Source organism: Geotrypetes seraphini, chromosome 7 (genome assembly GCF_902459505.1).
Source record: "Geotrypetes seraphini chromosome 7, aGeoSer1.1, whole genome shotgun sequence".
NCBI classification, from domain to species: domain Eukaryota; kingdom Metazoa; phylum Chordata; class Amphibia; order Gymnophiona; family Dermophiidae; genus Geotrypetes; species Geotrypetes seraphini.
Genome location: NC_047090.1, coordinates 9,371,643 through 9,393,320, shown reverse-complemented (window position 1 = coordinate 9,393,320; position 21,678 = coordinate 9,371,643). Strand labels below are relative to the sequence as shown.

Genomic DNA, 21,678 nt, shown 5'->3' with positions numbered 1-21,678 from the left:
GGCCTGGAGCATGCACGGGTGCTTGTGAAATCGTCCATGCATGCTCAGAGGCCCTCCAGATGCGGCCAGAGCTTGTAGGGGCTTTCCAAAACCTAGACAAATGCTGGGTTTTGGAAAGTCCATCCGGCAGCCCGAATAGTCCTCTAAAAAGAGGACATGTCTGGGTTTTCCCAGACGGCTGGTAACCTTAGGTGTATCTGATTGACGGAGAAGATCCTGTATTGAAAGACAAGGATGATCTTAGGTGTTTGGCTCTGAAAATACATGTTGGCTAGATGAAGGTGAAGAGAAGCTTGGAAAACCATGTAGTCTTGATTTCTCTTTAAGAGGAAAATAGTGTGTTGGACTTCCAGAGAATTGGGCTTAATAGTGCAGTATGCTGAGAACCTGGGAAACTGGATTTAATTTCCACATCAGCTCCTTGTGACTCTCTAGGCAAATCACTTAACCCTCAATTACCCTAGGTACAAAAAGAGCTGAAACAACAGAAAGGTAGTCTTTAAAATCCCAATTCCTTTCCCCTTTCCTTTTGTAAACATTTTGTAAAACAAGCCTGATAACAGGAATAAAAATGCATTACTGAGAGTATTCTGAATGACTGACTGACTGTATTTTGGAAAATACTGTGTATCTAGACAGTGCTAGATGTGCGAACTGGGGGGAGGGAAATAGAAGTTAAGTAAGCTTATGATTAAATTTGGTAACAAGGTAGGCTGCAGTTTAAAAACAAATTGCATTTTCTCCAGCACACCTTTTGAATTCATTAGTCAGAATGACTTTTAATTTAGCAATTCCCCTGGGAGCCATTACAGCTTTTGCTTGTCAGCATGATGTTCCAAGTCAGAATCAAGAGTAGACTGCAGTCGAAGTGTTAACGGTAACAGGCTCCCGAGTTAAAACCCACATTAACTGCGACATAACAGGCAGAAAATTATTTTTAATAAGCCATCACAGTTGTGATTGTTTAAGCACTTTAAATAAACTTGGCTCCCAAGACTGCAGCAAGGAAGACTGGCGTGTAAATTTTCCCAGGAGCAATTACGCTTAAAAAGCAAACATGCATTCTGTACTAACAAAAAAAAAAAAAATCATATTTACTAAACTTCCAAAAACAGGACTTCAAGAAAAGAATTAGGTGTCTTGACAAAATGGCTCTTGTAGTTTTTTTCTGCCTCTTCCATTCTTTGGTTGTATAGGGTCAGATTTTATAAATGCTGCTCAGAAATGGGTGCGAGAAGACTAGCTTAGCGCTGATTTCCATACCCTACCTTTTTGGGTGCCAGACTTGCGCCTGCTAAAACCTGGTGCGAATACTGGTATGCTGGCCCATTATTCTGTAACAATGCTGAAATTTGGCAGCTAAATTTTAATGCTAAGAAATATGTCATCATGCATTTTCACTACAAAAACCCAAGGGAATGGTACAGTTTAGGGGGTGAAGAACTTATGTGCACAACAGAAGCGGGACTTGGGTGTGATTGTATGGCCAAACAGGTTGAAAAGGTGACAGCGAAAGCTAGAAGGATGCTAGGTTGCACAGGGAGAGGTATGGCCAGTAGGAAAAAGGAGGTATTGATGCCCCTGTATAAGACTCTATTGTGTGCAATTGATATAAAAAGGATGGAGTCTGTTCAGAGGAAAGCTACTAAAATGGTATGTGTTCTTTGTCATAAGGCGTGTGGGGACAGACTTAAAGATCTCAATCTGTATACTTTGGAGGAAAGGCGGGAGAGGAGAGATATGATAGAGACGTTTAAATACCTACGTGATATACATAGTAACATAGTAACATAGTAGATGACGGCAGATAAAGACCCGAATGGTCCATCCAGTCTGCCCAACCTGATTCAATTTAAAAATTTTTTTTTTTTTTTTTTTTTCTTCTTAGCTATTTCTGGGCAAGAATCCAAAGCTTTACCCGGTACTGTGCTTGGGTTCCAACTGCCGAAATCTCTGTTAAGACTTACTCCAGCCCATCTACACCCTCCCAGCCATTGAAGCCCTCCCCTGCCCATCCTCCTCCAAACGGCCATTACACAGACACAGACCGTACAAGTCTGCCCAGTAACTGGCCTAGTTCAATCTTTAATATTATTTTCTGATTCTAAATCTTCTGTGTTCATCCCACGCTTCTTTGAACTCAGTCACAGTTTTACTCTCCACCACCTCTCTCGGGAGCGCATTCCAGGCATCCACCACCCTCTCCGTAAAGTAGAATTTCCTAACATTGCCCCTGAATCTACCACCCCTCAACCTCAAATTATGTCCTCTGGTTTTACCATTTTCCTTTCTCTGGAAAAGATTTTGTTCTACGTTAATACCCTTTAAGTATTTGAACGTCTGAATCATATCTCCCCTGTCTCTCCTTTCCTCTAGGGTATACATATTCAGGGCTTCCAGTCTCTCCTCATATGTCTTCTGGTGCAAGCCTCCTATCATTTTCGTCGCCCTCCTCTGGACCGCCTCAAGTCTTCTTACGTCTTTCGCCAGATACGGTCTCCAAAACTGAACACAATACTCCAAGTGGGGCCTCACCAATGACCTGTACAGGGGCATCAACACCTTCTTTCTTCTACTGACTACGCCTCTCTTTATACAGCCCAGAATCCTTCTGGCAGCAGCCACTGCCTTGTCACACTGTTTTTTCGCCTTTAGATCTTCGGACACTATCACCCCAAGGTCCCTCTCCCCGTCCGTGCATATCAGCTTCTCTCCTCCCAGCATATACGGGATATAAATGTACATGAGTTGAGTCTCTTTCATTTGAAAGGAATCTCTGGAACGAGAGGGCATAGGATGAAGTTAAGAGGTGATAGGCTCCGGAGTAATCTGAGGAAATACTTTTTTACTGAAAGGATGGTAGATGCATGGAACAGTCTCTTGGAAGAGGTGGTGGAGACAGAAACTGTGTCTGAATTCAAAAGGGCCTGGGATGGGCATGTGGGATCTCTGAGAGAGAAAGAAATAATGGTTACTGCGGATGGGCAGACTGGATGGGCCGTTTGGCATTTATCTGCCATCATGTTTCTATAACTTTTTGGAATGCCATAGCACCCTTCCTTGGCTATGCCCCATTTTGAGTTGCATGCTAGGGGGATTTGGATGCCAAGTTCAGCCACATGTGTACCTGTCCTAATCAGTTGTTGGTGGCTTATTATTGCTCACTAACTAATTAGATTACGCGCAAAACTGGGTGCCTTATCTAGAAACCGGAAGGGGGGAGGTTACTCTTTGCTGTAGTTTGTAACATGGGGTGACAGAAAAACTGTAAGCACCATCTTCTGGAAGATGGAGTATTGTTTTTTGGTAATGGTAGTTTGTTGTACTAAAGGCTTAATTGGGGAGGGAGATCACTTTTTTTTTTTCCCATGGGACCTGAAGAGGTTCATCTAAAACAGGGGTAGGCAGGTCAGGTTTTCAGGATATCCACAAATATGCCCGAGATAGATTTGCATCTCAAGGAAGCAGTGCAAGCAAATCCATCTCGTACGTATTCATTATGGATATCCTGAAAATATGACCTGCCTGCGGCTCTCGAGAACCTGAATTGCCTACCCCTGATCTAGAATATTGCATGTAGTGGGGGGGGGGGTTGTGGGTTGGTTTGCTTGTGGGGGTTTTCCCCATATATCTTCTATCCTGAGGTGGAATAAGTAACGTACATAATTCTAATTCTAGAACTCTAAGAGGGCAGCATTGATGCAGGAGTATCAGAACCCTGTGGCTGTTCCACTGCACCTGGTTTACTAAAAAAAAAAAAAAAAAAAATGCATAAAAGGGTAAACGTGTGCCTCCCCCAACACCCCCAGCCACCAATGTACAAGAGCTGCTCAAGGGAAGATGACCAATGAATTGACATAGGGATGGTTCTGAACCTGGTACTCTTCAACGTCTTTGTAAGCGATGTTCAGGAAGAGTTAGAATAAGGTGTTTGAAAAGAAAAATTACTAACAAGTTAATGAGTCAAAGAGCGTAAATGCAAGATGTTTAAAAAAAATTGGCAATCATCATTGCAGTTATGTGTTTTATTTATTTTTAGTATTTATACACTGCATATACCTTAATAATAATAATAATAATAGCAGTTTATGACTGTGAAGTTCTTTGTGGTTTACAATGATTAAAAGATGCTACAAATTGAGTAGAATTAAAAAGTTAAGAGCTAGTGATTAACAGCTCTAGAGATCAGATATTGTGGAAAGATTGTGCAGGTCAGTTACCTAAATACTTCAGGAACAGATATGTTTAAGCGTTTCCTTAATTCCCCATAAGTAGTAGGCATAAGCAATTGTTCCAGATCTCACAATCTGACTAATATACCTGGGGCAACGGAGTCTTAAGTGATTTGCCCAGGGTCACAAGGGTGTGGTATTGAACTTGAAACCTCAGGGTGCTGAGGATGCAGCCCTAACTACTAGGCCACGCCTAATATAAATGCAAAAAGCATGTATAGAGGGCACTAAAGTTCTGTTTTCTAGCAGAGATCTCAGTAATATATGCTGAACTGTTGAACGGTGAGGTCCACAGCTTCAGAAAAGGAGATGTTTAATCCTGCCTGTGATTTGATAGTCGTAGAAGGAGAAGCCCTTTGAAGGGAAACTAGTATGAATACCAAGCTCAGTGGGAGTAGACTTGTCTTTTGGTTCCAGATTCCTGGCCACTGCGAGGGGACTACAGTCAGGTTTAGTTCTTCTGTAAAGACGTTTAAGAGAAGAGTTTTTATCTAGCACAACCATTGTATCTGGACTTCTGGAGAGAGGAGTGGGCAGAGCGCAACCAAGCAAATTAGCTGCTGCATTCATATCGAGAGAGTTGGAACACGGAACCAGCCCTTACCACAAGCCAGCTGAAGGAGAGGAAGAGTAACGAGCCTTAAGCAAGCGGGGACCAAAGCAGGGTGTCCAGGATAGAGAACCCCAGTAGTTGTGCCCACTGCGGAAGAGAACCTTTATGAGGACTTCAATTTTTAACAGGAAAAGTTAAGTCAAAGTAGTTTATAAGAAATGAAAACAATGGACAAAGGTTAAAAATCAATAAGGATAGACAAGGTAAAAAGATGTAGACGAATTAACAACTGGACACACAGAGGCGGACAAGGGCTGGAAAGGTTTACAATATTATAGAAGGGAAAAAACCAAAGTGAAGGATTTAAAGAAAAAATAAAAAAGAGAGATGTTATAAGGAACTTAAATTCAAATGCCATTTTAAAATATGTTTTTAATTGTGACTTGAATGACTTGAGAGATTTTTCGGATCTTAAATATAATGGAAGAGAGTTTCAAAGTTTCGGGGCCATACCAGAGAAGCTAGAATCTCAGTTGATATCCAGAAACATCTGTCTAAAGCAGTGTCTCAAGCTTTCTCGAACCGGGGCACACTAAAGGTGTAGTGGCCATGGCTTGCACCCAAAAGTGTGCGGGTGTCACCATGATGACATCACACATATGCGTGACATCACGTCGACATCCGTGCATGTGCAGAGGCCCTCCAGATGGACCCTGAGACACCAGTAGGGGATGCCAGCAGGGAAGAGGGCTGAAGAAAAGGAGAGGCACTGGCGCCAGCTGATTGGTTACAACAGTGTTTCTCAACCACTTCAAGCTAAGTACCCCCTAAGTCTAACAAATATCAACCGAGTACCCCAACCACAGACCTCCTAGGCCCTCCCAAGCTCTGCCCCAGATCCCATCCCCTTTACTAATTGTAATGCAATTTTTTCCATCCATTTTTCATGTACACACAAAATATTCAGCAGATATAAATTCTCAAAATTGACACATTTCAATCACTATATTGAAAATAAAATAATTTTACCTACTGGCGATCCTCTGCAGGCTGCTGTAATTAGCTTTAAAGGTGAGACCGGGAGGCCAGGGGGGAAGCTGGAGGATGCTAAAGAGAAAGAGGAAACATGCAGGCCTTCAGCGAATCGGGCAAGGCTGGTGCTGTACCGCGTAGGGAAGTCAGCTGGCAGGTGCCTCTCTTCTTCCTCCTCGGTGTGCCACGGCACACTTGGAATCTCAGGAGGCACACTAGTATGCCTCGGCACACAGTTTGAGATGCATTGGTCTAAAGGAAGGCACGGACAGCAAGTGTTGGTTGGAAGATCGAAGTTCCATCTTGGGCGAGTAGGCAATCAAATAATTAGACAAGAATAGAGAAAGGCCAGAGGACTGAATCTGGAAAGTGAGGACATTGTATTTAAATAGTATCCTATAAATAACCAGAAGCATGTGTTCAGATTTGAGTAGAGGAGAAGGAAAGAGCCTTAATACGTAGGATGAGACATTTAAAGCTATTCATCTGGAGTTGGGACCCAGAGAGAAGAGTTGCCAAGGTCATTTTCCTAGAACATCTACCAAAGCGTAAGGTTTCATAAGGAAACCTAGTAAAAATTATGTAACATCTGTAGTAGAAGGTAAAATAAAACAGTTACTTCTCTGTGGATTATATAGAGAAACATGGGACATCAGTGTTGAGCTTTTTTTTTGGGAAGCTATTGCAATTTCTGACTTGGACCGAGTGATAGAAACAGGACCAGCTGGAGCTGGGAGGTCAAAAAGCACAGGGAATCTACTCTGCCCAATAAATATTTATAATAACCTATTCAGATGCTCGCCAAGCCCCCCAAAAAGTTACACGTGCATATGGGTTGTAGAAATAAGATATTCCCTTGAAGAAACCAGTGTGTCTGGATGTTTCTTGTCGGGTTTTTCTTTCTGGATTTGGTTCTGCTTGATTAATGAAGTTGGAGTGCAGCATTTGAAGGCTGCTGCGAATATAAGTTTAGCTTTATCATGCATGTTTGCTGCAGTTTCAGTTTTCCTTATCCGCTGCAAGATGGTTGCAATTAAGGTTGGAGTTATTATTTACACCAATGACTTGATGTATGTAGTACCTGAAGCATTTGCTAGTACTACTCTAGCTGCTTGTTTCTGACGCTTTCTCCACCTCCTTTTATATAGTATTGGCAGTGCATTTTGGGGTCTCTCACTCTGTCAGCTTCTTTTCAACAGTAGTTGTGTTTTGGACTGTATTTTACCTGTTGAATTCTCTTTTTGTGTTGTAGAAATAAGAGCCAGATTTCTTTAAAGGTGAAGAAATGGCAGTAAATGGAGACCTGAAGAGGGTCATCTCTGAATTTAAAAGTACCTAAAACTGCTGGTAAAGCTAATAAAAAAAACCTAAAAAGGTATTGCTCCGTTTTTACACAATATCTACCGAATGGTACCGATACCATAGAGGTGATCCAAAGGGTGACCACTGAAATGATACATGGACTGGCAGCAACCCTTATTCAGATTAAAAGAGTTAAAAGGTATTTTCTGAAGTAAGACGGTATGAAACACCTATTCAAATATCTTGTAGGCTTCAATAAAGAACTGGGAGAAGGCTCTTTTTCCCTAAAATATGAAGTTAAAAAGACAGTAAAAGGTCAGGGGATTTGATTTACTTCTATGGTACAATCAAAGGTTTACATATACTTTCTGTCCCTACTGGGTTCACAATCTTAAGTTCCCTATCTGAGACAATGGAGCGTTAAATGACTTGTCTAGAATCCCAAGGAGTTTGTGACAGAACACACACATACAAAAATAACTCTTTATTAAACAGCAGGGAAGAGCCTGTTTCTTCACAAGTTTCCCTTAACGGTTTCTTTTCAAAAAAAAAACCAAAAAAAAAACAAGCTATGCTTTTCAACTTTCCTACTACTTTCCAGTGACATTCTCAGTAGGCCTCACCACACCCCAAACCAGTTGCAAGAAACCGTTTTATGCAGCATTCAATCACAAGCATTAAAATATAGGCAGTGTGTTCCACATAGAACCTGCCGAAGGTAAGATTCTCTTATCGGCAAAACAGTTGGCTCTTCCATTCAGCTTCCCTAGCTCCTATGTTCACTCTAGGACCTCCATATGCAGCAAAGGTGGTCCACACATACAGCCCAGATGCCCTCAGCCAAGCTGTCGGTGTATAGTCTTTCTTTTTCAGCTCAAGAGGAGTTAGCTTCACCTTCCCCTTTTCTCTTCCACCAGGGACCTCTCCCTAATGATTCTGCTCTGTGACAAAACACCTCCCAGCTGAACCCTGCCCCCTGACTCAGAAGGGTTACCTTGTTAAGGTAGCTCAGCCCTAAGCTATAAAAGCCCAGTGCAATCTGGGACCTGTAGTCCGCTCAGTCTTGGGCTGGCAGCCCCTGCTGTATGGAGGTGGAATGGTAGCATTAGCAGAAGATAACCCCTTACTCTTTCACAGAGTTGTAGTGGAAACTGAACCCAGGTTCTCAAGCTACTGCACCAATTATATGGCATCATATGAAACTGAAGAGTGGAAAAACAAGTGCAAGAATTTCACCAAGAGGATGGTGGGTGCCTGGAAGATATGAGGTGTTAACATTCAAACCATTGATGAGAGTTTAAGTGTACATGGCATACAGGGACTGGGAGTGGGGTGGGAGGATAACAACAAAACAGAAGGAAGGTTAAAATGGGTGAACCAAAAAAAGGTTCTTTTCTGCTGCCATTTTCTGTCACCCCATAGGCCTGGAACAGCTTTTCCAAGTCCAGATCTTTGGGGGTTGGTGTTTTTTGCTCATTAGTGGGCCAGGGTTGCATGGGATTGCAAGTTTGAGTCTTAAAAGCTGTGCTGAGCAGCACCTGTGGGAAAGAGGCTTTGGATCAGCCTTACTGCATTTGTCTTAATGGTTCCCTTTGCTGGTTACAATATTGAAAGATTCCTCTCCTGTGCGGTTTCTACTGAACCTTTTGCTTGTGTCGCCCTTTTTAATAAATGTTACCCGCTTCTATCCGATGCCTTTGGTGTGCCATAGTTAGAAATGAGGACACAGCAGTGCTGGTATTTCAAAAGTTAGTTCCTTGGCACATCCTCCTGTTTTTGGACTAGCACTGAAAAGGTCTTTCGTTCTGTCTCTACAGGTTGTTTGGCGTAACAGGAAACTGCGCTGCCTGTAGCAAGCTCATCCCTGCCTTTGAGATGGTGATGAGAGCGAAGGATAATGTTTACCACCTGGACTGTTTTGCCTGTCAACTTTGTAATCAGAGGTAAGAATTTTTTTCTTTTTGAGGAAGTTCTGCTTCTCTTAGTGGCATTTGCTACTGGAAACACTTGGTGATTATCGAAAGTGTCGTACCATCCTGCATTGTTCATGGGCCTATGGTGACTGAAGGGTGATGATTATATTAAATATTGCACACAGCCCAAAAGAAGCAAACTGCAGAGTTCTCGCTGGAAGTGTCTGGAAGCCAGGGTAGAATAGATGGTGGTTTGGACTTCTGTGTCAGCAACTCTTATCACATGGGAATTGTTACTTGGACTAACCCCCATAGTTCTTTTAGAGAACCACAACACACAAGTTTGGTACAATTAGGGTTACCATATTATTCCACCAATAAAAAAAGTATGTGTGGCCCCACATAAACCTCATCTCTTCGGGGCCACATCTGGAGGGCATCTGCATGTGACATCACAAAGTGCCAGGTTTTGAAAACCCATCTAAAAAGGGCATGGCCAGGTAAATCTGGACCTCTAGTAAGCCTAGGTGCAATTTACTGGCTTGTAAATTCTGAGCTTCTCATGGCGCTGGAATTCAAGGAGTCATAGTATGCTAAGAAGGCCTAGTGAAAGTCACTGGGGTTTCATACCCACAGCATTATTTTAGGAAGTGTTTCAGGGTATCTTAAGTACTTTGCTCACTCCTCCCCTCGCTTTTCTTTTTGCATTGTCAAAGTATGTTTAGTCACTTTCTAGACCATTGTGGGGTTAGATGAACCTGAACCTTAAACATGTTCTGTGTCCTGATTTTAATCTGTTTAAATTTAAAACATAACCAGGAAGTCTTGCCATGGCCAAAAGATGACTAGCTCAATACAGAGTCAATTAGCAAAGAAACATCATATAAGGCAAAAAGTCCACTTGATTCCTCTTGTTTAATATAATACCCAATATTTTAATCCCTTCTGCTAATGCATGAATAATTTTAGCAATTTTAATTGGTTGCTAGCTGTTTTTTATACTGGCAAATTACTGCATGCTGATGGAAGCTTGGAGGTGGTCAATTGAAGTTCATGCAATACTCCCAAATCTGCACAAAAGCATAAAAATTGTCCTACTGAATCAGACCAAAGGTTCAGCAAGCTCATTATTCCATCTTGCAGTCTTGGCAATCCAAGTACTTGGCAGGATCCCCCAAAACAGCTGGACTTCACTGCTGCTTTACACCCCCCCTCCCCCTCACCAGGGTGAGCTGTTCTACACCTAACCATCTTTCAGGAGATCCTAAATTTAATATGTATGTAGCTTGAAATGGCCCTGGATTGCCTAGACATGCTGGGTAGGAGTGCAGACACTGGATCCCTCTTTCAGAGTAGATGAAGCTCCATTGACAGCTCCTATGCTCCCTGCGTAGAGAGGAATTTGCCAGCTTTGTAGATATAGTGGTAGATGAGCATCCTCAATATTGACCGCTTTTTGTCCAGGGAAAAGTACAATTTTTGTTTTTAATACCCCTAATCATTTAAAGAAGTTAATGTCTGTCTGTAGGGTCCCATTGTGAGTTGTAGAGATTTTATTAATTTACGTGAAAAGTTGCCTTTTGTCATCTGTGTTGCACATGTTGGTAGAACTATTAATTGCTATAAAAAAAGAAAAGGTGCAAATAACTGAAAATATTTAGTTTGCGCTTCCATGTACATTGCTGAGATCTTATTGGCTAAGCAGTATAGAATCATGAATAAATTAAAGTGGAGGTGTGGCCTAGTGGTTAGCGCTGCTGCCTCGGCATCCTGAGGTTGTGAGTTCGATTCTGGAAAACTCATTTAGCACACCAATGCTCCAGGTACCACAATTAGATTGTGAGCCTGCTGGGACCTGATTACTATTCAATGTATTGTATATTACTTTGGCTTTCTTTTACTAAGCCGCGATAGAGGTTTTTACCGGGGCCCAGGGCGCTAAATGCTCCGACACTGCTCTAATGCTCATAGGAATTCTGAGTGTTGGAGTAGCGTTGGGCATTTAGCACTCTAGGCACTGGTAGAAACCTCTATCGCGGCTTAGGAAAAGGGGGGGGGGGGGGTGGAGGAGTGAATCTCTTAATGAAAAGGTGGTTACTAAACTCCAGCCATGTTTGTTTAGATTTATCCTTTGTACCGTCATAAAACAGAAATAATTTAAGGTACTCGTGTTTCTTAGTCGCTGCTTTTTTTCCTGCTCATTTAGTTCCCATGGAACTGTACAAGTGTGAGGTTTTCTAAGGCCAAATTGCAAGCAAAACGTTTTGGCTTCTTGTCCTTGGATTGCTCTGTCGCACCAAGCGCGCTGTATAAACTGCCCTATTCCATCAACTGACACTGCATGCCTTAAATGGACTGAATCTCATACATATAATAACTGATCATTTATATGTAGGAGACAAATGGAAATTATTAAACACCTAAAGAACTCTACAGGGGTGAGATGTTTGGGGGTTCCTTTGTAGCATTTTAAAAATGTGGGATACCATTAAGCTTATTCACCCAGAGCTCCAAATAATTGTTGGCCCTAAGTGGGTGAATTATCGCTAAAAGGACAGTGATCAGAATAGAACTTGGATCTCCTACATTTTTCAACTTTAGTCTCTTAACCATCAGAGTTAATTTGAAATTAAATCAGAATTTTGACTCGTCCACATCTGCTGTACAGCAAACTTATTTTTCCCCCCTTAGTATCATTAACGTACCTAATACATTTTCTGCCAGTCTTTTTTTCATTTATCTGCCATAATGGAAGCACACATCCGTTGTGCTGGTTACGCACAATTAGCACCTAGTTATTGTCCTGTCACTTCAGCACACACAAGACGGAGCTCTCTAATGTGAGAACTCAAGTCATCTTCATCAGTCAAGCAAAACGCAAGTTCACGGACTCCACACGCAAGAGGCTTTCAACAAGGTTCGCGTCTCTGTATTGGATTTGATGGTAAACAAAAGGAGGTCATCGTCGGTCCCCTACAAACCTGTTACTTAGGGCTTCTAATTTCAGATTTTAAACAATTAAAAAACACTAATGCCAACAAATAGGTGTTTTATTGGCTAACACTGCGCAACAAATTTTTAACTTTATGGGGCAAGAAGAAAATGAGGTTTACTTTATAGAATTTGACCTCCTGTGTATGAAAATAGCCTTGGTTTTCTCTATCACGTATAATTTGAGCAGACTGCTAATATTTATAGCATGAGAAGTCATAATGTAATACATTGCGCCGATTTAAAAGTTCCTATAAGTATTATTTTCTAGAATCGTTTTGCTGTTGAAGTGGATTTATAAACGAGATTAGGAGCATCTGCCCCGATATCATTTCTCCATTGTAGCAGTGTCCTGGTGAAACCTTTCTCTGTGCTCATCACTAACACTACCAAGATTATTAGAGGAAAATCCAGATATGAGTGGAGAAAATGAATTTTTAGTGACATGTTGCATTTGAGATCACAGAATGCTTTAAGCATCCTCTCCACCACTTGGACATAGTCTGGTGTCTTCCTATTCCCCAGAAAATGTTCAGTTACATTTTTCAATGCTATCCATGCACTTTTCTCACTTTGCTTAAAAATCTAATTTGAGGCAAACTATTTTAATAATTCGGAGATTGTTATAACATTTACTCCAAGAATTAAAAAATATAGCAAAAATGTTAATTTTTGCATTATGCTCTTTTGCCAAAAATCAGAGGGTTATACCAAAAAATTAAGGCCAGTTTTGAATTCAGTGACCCCAAATCACTATAGAACACTCACTACAATTCATGCTCCAATGTAATTGGAGTGAGTCCTCCCTCTTTAATTCAACTGCACTAGTTAGCAGGTGAAGCAAGGATTCTATTAAACTATGATGGTTTTATAAAATCTTTCATGGTAAAGTTCCATTATATCAAATTTATTGCTTTTCCCAAAAGTCGTCTTGAACCGCAAGGTAATGGCAGAATAGAAATCACTAATGTAATGTAATCTATCCTCTAAAATTTGAGAATGGAAGACACCGATTTAAAATTTTCCCAATCCTAGTGGAATTTGATTTAAGACTTACTGTACCCTGTTCTATTTTTTATTATTTTTTTTATTTAACATTTCAAGTTATCATTACATCACAATGATAAGGAAATACTAAAATACAATACAATCAGTATTAGCTGATCTAAGCAAAAAGTTAACACAAAAGTAATATTTCATCTCGCATAGTCCACAATAGGAGAAGGAGACAAGAAGAAAACAAACCCTTGGGGCAGGGATATATTAAACTAAACTTTAGGAAAGAGAGCAGTTAACAACCTTCCATTATTTTAACACCACAACCATCCTGATTCAATCTGGATGCGTAGAGAAACCCTTACCTTCTAAAAAGAAACCTAATTGGGCAGGTTCAAAGTATGTCCCTGAAGGGAAACCACACATTTACAGGGAAATCTTAACTGAAAAACTGCCCCTAATGTAATCACTTTCGCACGGTAGGATAGAAATTATTTTCTTCTTGATTGCGTCCATTTTGAGACATCAGGAAACATGTCTACCCTTCCTCCCAAATAGGATACTTGTTTCAAATTAAAGTACAATTTCAGCAACATTTCCTTGTCCTGATGAAACACAAGAGAGACTAATAAGGTAGTCCGACCCTCTATTTCAATATCTGATTATTGAAATATATCGGATAAATCCATCTGATCCCTACCTCTTCCTAATTCTCCTTCTTTAATTGAAATTTTTTTAAAGTAATACATTTTTTGTAGTGGGGGGGGAGATCAAATTCTGATATCTTTAATGTAGTTAACATGAAATTTCTAAAAAATTTCCCAGGGTGACAAACTTGGCTACTGGAAAATTTAAAAGTCTCAGATTCAAACTTTTCTGTTTCTCCAAGTTTTAAATCTTCCTCAGGAACAACATTTTATCTGAAATTTGTTTAGTCATCAAGTTCTTAGTCTCAACTGTTTTCTCTAACTTCTTCATCTCTAATTGTTGCTGCTAAAGTGTTGTCTCCAACAGAGTTATCTTAGAAGTTGAATTTAATGTTATTGATACAAAGTTTGCACATACCGAGTGCAGATTCTCCAATGCCATCCAGATGGAATCAAGTGTAACCGCCTGAGTTCTCTCAAGTGGCTTGAAGGGGGGAAATAACCACCAGCTTCTTTTCAGCGTTTTCTCCAGGTGCCGAATCTTGGGTTCCCTCGCCCTCCCCCACAACCTTGCTCCTCAAGAAGCAATGCTCCCAGCTCGCTGCGACTCCATGGCAGGCGTCAGTGTTGATATTAAAACTTACGGTTCAACTTCAGGTCTCGGCAGCATCTCGCCCGTTGTACTCAGGGAGCCCCCCACAGCGACCGGTCTTCCGAAGCTCCTCCAGGCATTGGGGGGCGTGTGTGGTCCTCTCGGGATCAGCGTCAGGTCGCCATCCAAGCTGAGTCCTTCCCCCAAACTCAGCAGCAGATCCGCCTGAACTGGTAGGTTGGACTGTAAACAATGTTATTACAGTCTGTTGCAAAACAGAGCTAACATAAGTAGGCGGGGGTAATCCCCTCTGTTTCCCACGTCTTTTGGGCATTAGTTAAGGCTGAGAAACTATTTATTCCAAGAAAGTTGGCCCATAGACGGAGAGCACTCAATTATGTGCACTGCTCAAGATGCCATCTTGTCCCCGTCTCACCCTGACTTAGAGGGGACATGATAGAGACTTATAAAATCATGAAAGGCATAGAGAAGGTGGAGAGAGACAGATTCTTCAGATTAGCAGGGACATCAAAAACAAGAGGACATTCAGAAAAATTGAAAGGAGACAGATTCAAAACAAATGCTAGGAAGTTCTTCTTAACTCAGAGGTTGGTGGACACCTGGCTTGCACTTCCAGGGGAGGTGATAGGACAGAGTACAATATTGGGTTTCAAAAAGGGATTGGATGACTTCCTGAAGGAAAAGGGGATTGCAGGGTATAGACAGAGGGCTAAAATACAGGATATTAAATGAATAGGGAATAAACCTCTTGGGTAAAGGAGCACTTACAGGTCATGGACCTGGAGGGTCGCCGCGGGAGCGGACTGCTGGGCACGATGGACTTTTGTCTGACCCAGCAGAGGCAATGCTTATGTTCTTACCCTGTTCTTATAAAGCTGCAATTAGAATTATCCTGCTATCTGTCATATAGGAAGATTGTTTGAGACAAAAGTATTTATTGACCAGGTTTTAATTAAAACTTTGTTTCCTAGGTCTACCTTGACTCCTTTTTTTTTTTTTTTTTAGTAATCCACATAGAACTCATAAGGGTAGATATGAAATATATACTATATAATAAATACCAGAATTACAAAGAATCCAAAATGCTGCTGTTCACTTGATCGTCAATCTGAAGAAATCTGACCACATTTCTTGATATTATAGAGTTCTTCACTAGCTTCCTTTTGAGGCAAGGGTTATGTTTAAATTTGGAGTTATAAAGCTCTTCCGGGACAAATTCCGGGATACTTAATGGCCCAATTAAGTATCTTTAATACAAATCAACCTTTACGAATTACTTCTATTTTCACGTTTCCATTGGTAAGAGAATGTATTTAGAAGAAGTTTTTACATTGACTGCTATCATTTTCATCTTCATATTTACAATTTAGAAAATTATTGGAATCGTTTACCAAATTTATTAGTAATTGAAAATCCAGTCATTTATTTTATAACTGAAAATTCTTGCTATTTTAACTGTAAATTTTGTAGGTCACTGTAGTTTTACAGTCTTTTTGTTTCTTTGTACACCACAATGAACTGAAAGGTATTTGTGGTCTAGAAATGGAAAAACTCTACTTCCCTACCACATCTCCTCCTCCCCTGGCTTGTCATGTGTTTTCCTCAGTTTTTATGCTTCATCGATGAAGACAACTCCTGAACATAGGCAAGTTGGGAATGACCAACCTACCGCCTTGCAAAACTATACCTCGGATTTATTGTAACTGTTCAACAAGGGCAGGAGGCCATCAGGTGAGTTAACAGATGGCTGCAGCTTTATTCCATTATGAATACGAGTCATCTGAGCCTAGCCATTCACCCCATTCTCCTGCCTTGTTGACTAAGTTAGGAGCTCATTTCATTCCAACTGTATAGGTTTGCGCTGTTATTCCATTTAGGCCCCCCAATTTGCTTCACAGGAGTTCCCAGCTCCTGCAAGAGTGAGCCTGCCAGCTGCACAAGTACTATGCCTACCCCTTAGCTGGTACTACCTTTGCCCCTTGTGAGCAGCAATACCCCAGAATTTCTCACTTATATGACACCCTAAGTCAGTGGTTCCCAAACCTGTCCTGGAGGACCCCCAGGCCAGTCGGGTTTTCAAGATAGCCCTAATGAATATGCATAACAGAGATTTGCATATAAAGGAGATGCCAGGAATGCAGATCTGCTCCATGCATATTCATTAGGGCTATCTTGAAAACCCGACTGGCCTGGGGGTCCTCCAGGACAGGTTTGGGAACCACTGCCCTAAGCCTTCAAGGCTCGGATGCTCCACGAACTTGTGACACTGATAGGAAATTAGAGCAAGCGGGTCTCGCAGTTCATGCAAACAGTTGGGCCTATGCCAGCCAAGGAGGGAGAAGTGATTCATTATGCTGTGCATCACTGCTTCTTCCTTGCCACAGGAGCTCGGAGGAAGAGGAGGAGAAAATGAGCAGAGCTACTGCCATGGTTGAAGATGAGAAAGGACCAGAAAAATGGGCTATAGCTAACTGGTTGAGCTGCTGCTTCTTCTCCCAGAGGTTGCGAGATCAAATCCTGGTGCTGCTCCTTGTGACCCTGGGCAAGTCACTCGATCCTCCAGTGCCCACCATTTTGAATGGCAGCTTTGAAATGCCAAAGCAACAACTGCCTGTTTGGGTTGGTTGAATGACTTCCATTTATGCAGTAACTATTACAGCCACTTGTTGTATTTGAGGTACTGGTCAGACACCTTACAGATTACAGTACACTAAAAACAGGCCTAACACACTTGCTCGTATGTTTGAATGCTTGGATTTTTACCTTCCAAATTAAAATAGTGTTCATAATTGGCTTGAAATGTCAAGTAGTTTACAGTTCAGTTAGAAATATCATACAAGAATGGAATGTTTCTGCATTCAACAAAGTACAATGAAAAATATTTCATATTCAATCCACTTTACCTGTGTACAGTCCAACATAAGAATTGTAAGTTATTACGAGATTAGTTTCCAGATCTTTAGGAATCGCTGCCTACATTTCAAATTGGACTCTATTGTAAATATTTGTTCTCAAGGTCACGGATCTGTTTTCCAGAATGAGATACTGGACTTTTTGCATGAACATAATTTGGTTAATAGACTAGTTCTCTTAATTACAGTAAATATCAGAGATGCTAATGTATGTTTATTGAAAACATGAAGGTAAAGAAGACTTAATTTTTATTATGAGTTGAAAAACCTCATCCTGAACTCTTTCAACTGTCTAGCTCCAGCCAATGTGTATAAAAATCGGAACCTGACGTTTTTAACCATCTTTGACTAGGAAGCCAGGGCAGTTGAGTTGGTATAGCTGGCTTGAAGTGGTTACTTCTCTAGAAGCACCCCAAATGGGCTTACAGGGTAAATCCTATGTATAAATTGAAAAGGAATTTAAGTACAGAGGACTGTGCCATATTAAAAGATGGTGCGACTATTAGAATTTCTAGATTAGATAAAGCTCAGTTCAGGAGAGGATCGAGGACCCTTTTCATGAGGGTCTTATAAATGGGAGTTTCCATCTCCCCAGGATGACCGAAACCTATCAATGGAAAAGTCCATTCTGTCCCAAAAGGTGGAGTCTACGTAATGTGTTAACTGAAGATTAAGGTAAAAGTCCTTGTACAATTTCCAACAAATGAAATCAGAGTAATGTCTGATACTGAATCGTCAAACAAGTTTGACATGGGGGAGGGTTAAGTTCTTTAATTCATTCTGAGCTAGCTGAGGCTCCCACAAGTGGGATTAGTATATGAGGGGGTGCAATGCAAATGCATCAGAAAATCCTTTTTAAAGAAGTCTCCATATGAGCCTGTGTTTTAATAATGGTTCTATTTCAGTAATTTTCAACTACAGAAAGGGAGAAGTCTTTCAAGTGTTCTGAAATCTCAAGTACTCCCTTTCCAGAATCTATAGAAAATACCCTGCAAAAGATGCTGAAAGAATGACCCCATCAAAAATGATCTGCACATGAGGTTTTATGTGCCAGGCTATAATCTGAGCTAGTTTGTCTGGCCCTGGCATAAGTGTGTGCATGCATGGCGGTCTTTTGCAACGTTCAGTTCAGAAGGCTCTAAACATGGCTGGTGAATGAGGAATGCTTTTGGGGGAAGTGGCTGAGAGTGGCCATCCTGGTGAGCAGTTGAACCGCTCTAGAAATCTAATCTATAGGTTCAAGGTGACTTACATATCAAGCAAACGGTAGAACATCCCTGGTCTTTTTTCAAGGACACAGTGAACGAGGCGCAAAATCTGTATATCCCCAGATTCAGAAAGGGCTGCAAAAAGAGTTGAATGAAAGACTCGGCGTGGATAACTAAAATAGTGAAGGAAGCGATAGGCAATAAGAAAAATTCATTCAGGAAATGGAAAAAGGACAAAACTGAGGGGAACTGGAAAGAGCACAGGAAGTATCAAAAAGAATGTTACCGTGTGGTTCGAAAAGCCAAAAGAGAGTATGAAGAGAGGCTAGCCAGGGAAGCACGGAATTTCAAACCGTTCTTTAGATATGTTAAAGGGAAGCAGCCAGCAAGGGAGGAGGTGGGACCGCTGGACAACAGAGACAGAAAGGGAGTGGCGAAGGAGGAGAAAGAAATCACGGAAAGACTTAACATGTTCGTTTTTGTCTGTATTTACAAACGAAGGCACAACCAACATACCGGAACCTGAGCAATTCTTCAATGGAAATAAAGCAGTTTGAGGAGCACCAATTATGATTGGAGTAACGAGGAAGGAAGGGTTGAGGTTTCCAGCCCCATTCTTTTCCTATTTTAATTCTAGCACTAGTATAAGAACATAAGCAGTGCCTCCGCTAGGTCAGACCTGAGGTCCATCGTGCCCAGCAGTCCGCTCACGTGGCGGCCCAACTGGTCCTCTATCTAGCACTCCCTTTCCCTCCCAGGGCCTCTCGTGTAAATGCCTCTATACCAGCCCAGAAGGGGGGTTTTCCTCCCCTGTGCTGATCTCATCGTTGCCTGTCTATTGAAATCCCTGGCTCATCTCCCGTGACACACACTTGAGATTTAGATAGTACATAAGAGAAGTTGTGTCCAAATATACCAGATCCAGGAGGAGAGGGATCATTCCAATACAAATTCATAATCAGTGATTACCTCACTGTTGTCTATAAGCTGTAGCTATGCTGTACAGTCAGCTCTTCCCTACTTATATGGTGAGTGCCTTCTGACCTAGGGGACCATCTTGTTGATTCTTTGTTGCATCAAGTTTGCTTGGCAGAATACAGAAGTAGATTTCTGGGCCTTTCTTCTGCGCAGTACAAATTTGATGTTGTCCCCGTTGTCACATCAAACGCGATCCTCTACCTCTAACTCTGCCCATCTGCTGCTGCCCAAATGGGGTGGTACATCGTTAGTCTGACATCTCCACTGGAACCTTTCCAGACTACAAAACCGATTTCTTTTTAGAGCCACAATTCATCAAGTTGCTAGGACTCGAATACCCAACCACAATGCTGTACAGTAAATGTATAACAAAACTTAAGAGGTTATAATAATAATAATAGTTTATATACTGCAGGACCGTGAAGTTCTATGCAGTTTACAATGATTAAAAATGCTACAGATTGAATTTAACTAACAAAGTTAGAGCTTAGTGACAGTTCTGGAGATCATTTGTTGTGGAAGATTGTGCATTTCAGCTACCTAAGTACTTCAGTAACAGATATGTTTTTAGGTGTTTCCTAAATTCCCCTAAATTATATAGTGCTGAGCACGTAAATTGCACACCAGGTATACATTATGGTGATAACACAGAGGATGAACAACAGACCTTAGTTGCTCACCCGTGGATCAGATGACCAAATGCTCTCAGTGGTGTAGTATGGGTCAGCGGTGCCCAAAGGGGTGATGCCCCCTTCCCTTTCCCCGTACCTTTTTAACTTCTCCGGCCTGAGTAGCATGCCCACGTCGGTGTCGGTTCAACCTTTGACGCTGCTTCCTAGGCGCGGGTCCTGGAAGTGACATCAGAGAGAGCGCCGAAGCCAACACGGGCAGCAACCTCGCACCAGGGGGAAAAAAGGTATGGGGATGGTAAGGGGCACATGCAATGGAGAGGAGGGGTGCCGTGCTCTTAGGAAGATTTCTCTCCCCCACCCTCCGCACCCCTTTACTGTGCCACTGGCTCTTGAGTATCATTATGGATGTTTTCAAACAAGATAATGGGACCAGTGCTAAATGACTATGGGGTCCTTTCACTAAGGCGTGCTAGCTAAAACGGCTAGCACGCCTTAGTGAAAGGACCCTATGTGAAATGGGAAGGGGTGTAATCTCTCTCTTTTTTTTTTTTTAATGGAATGAGAAGTTATCCTATGTAACTTAAGTCCCTTTCTTTCTGTCCCCTCAGATTTTGCGTCGGAGACAAATTTTTCTTGAAGAACAACATGATTCTTTGCCAGACAGACTATGAAGAAGGTTTAATGAAAGAAGGGTATGCGCCTCAGGTTCGTTGAACCCATGATGCCGCATTACGCAGATGAAAGCACTATTCTCTTTGTTCATCATGTAAAAAGAATTGAAGCGGGAACCCCCTGACTAGCTTAGAGGAAGGGAGCTCTGAGGATCACATGTGGTGTAAGAAGAACTGGTCCTACATGTAGTGAATTGCTCCCACTCCGAGTTGAATGTTTCCCAAGGGTACTGTATATACTCTGAATATTTTTGCTTGCATTGGTTTTGATTCCCATGTGTCACTTGGCATGAGATCTTTATTTTGGACTACTTTGTACATATGTATTGTAATATTTGAAGCACAAATGTAATACAGTTTTATTGTGTTACCATTTGTGTTCTTATTTGTGTCTTTGTATCGTTGTATTTAGTACACACGTGTTTAAAGCTATTGTATATTCATGCTGTCTGTATAGCACTCGGCCATTTGAGATAAGTTGTAACTTTGTAGCAAAAGAATTAAAGAGTAATCTCGACTTATGATCAAACACTCCAGCCCCACCTTATCTCTGCTGAAGCTATTAAACAACGCTCTGCATTAGTCAAATTGACATTTTCAAGATGATTTTTATAAGCCATTACATTTGGATTCTCTTCCAACTTTCTATCAATGTCATGGATACTAAAGCCTAGAGAGTCTAAATTTTGAGAGAAGGAGCCTGGTTATCTGTAGGACAATAGCCTACTTCAGTGATGGAAAGCCATAAATAATGAACCAAACAGTCTGGCTGTGGTAGTGAGTGTGTCGCTACTGCTGGAGAATGTGCCCAGGCCCTAGCATGCAGGAGGATGAACGAGTCATAAACCCTGTCATTGCCTTTAACGAATGGTCTCTCAATAAATACAAGGGATGAAACATGACTCTGTTAATTTTATTTACCATTCTATATGAAAGGGAAGAGCAGAACTTAAAGCAAAACTACAGTCTACATTAGCAACACTTAAGTCAACAACAAA

The 21,678-nt window shown here is 41.4% G+C and overlaps 1 protein-coding gene across 7 annotated transcripts in view; it reads left to right on the top strand.

The window, feature by feature from the left end:
* The window catches only part of LMO3 (LIM domain only 3), a 98,965-nt gene extending 77,754 nt beyond the window's left edge, over positions 1-21,211 (top strand). For 6 of the 7 annotated variants that reach the window (XM_033952710.1, XM_033952714.1, XM_033952712.1 and 3 more), the window contains exons 3-5: positions 8,937-9,062; positions 14,187-14,491; positions 20,618-21,211. In XM_033952710.1, the coding sequence (XP_033808601.1) occupies positions 8,937-9,062; positions 14,187-14,487 (427 nt within the window). In that variant the 3' untranslated portion in view covers positions 14,488-14,491; positions 20,618-21,211. The remainder of the gene's footprint in view (positions 1-8,936; positions 9,063-14,186; positions 14,492-20,617) is intronic. The other variant, XM_033952716.1, reaches the window with a different exon arrangement.
* Positions 21,212-21,678: the final 467 nt, after the last annotated feature.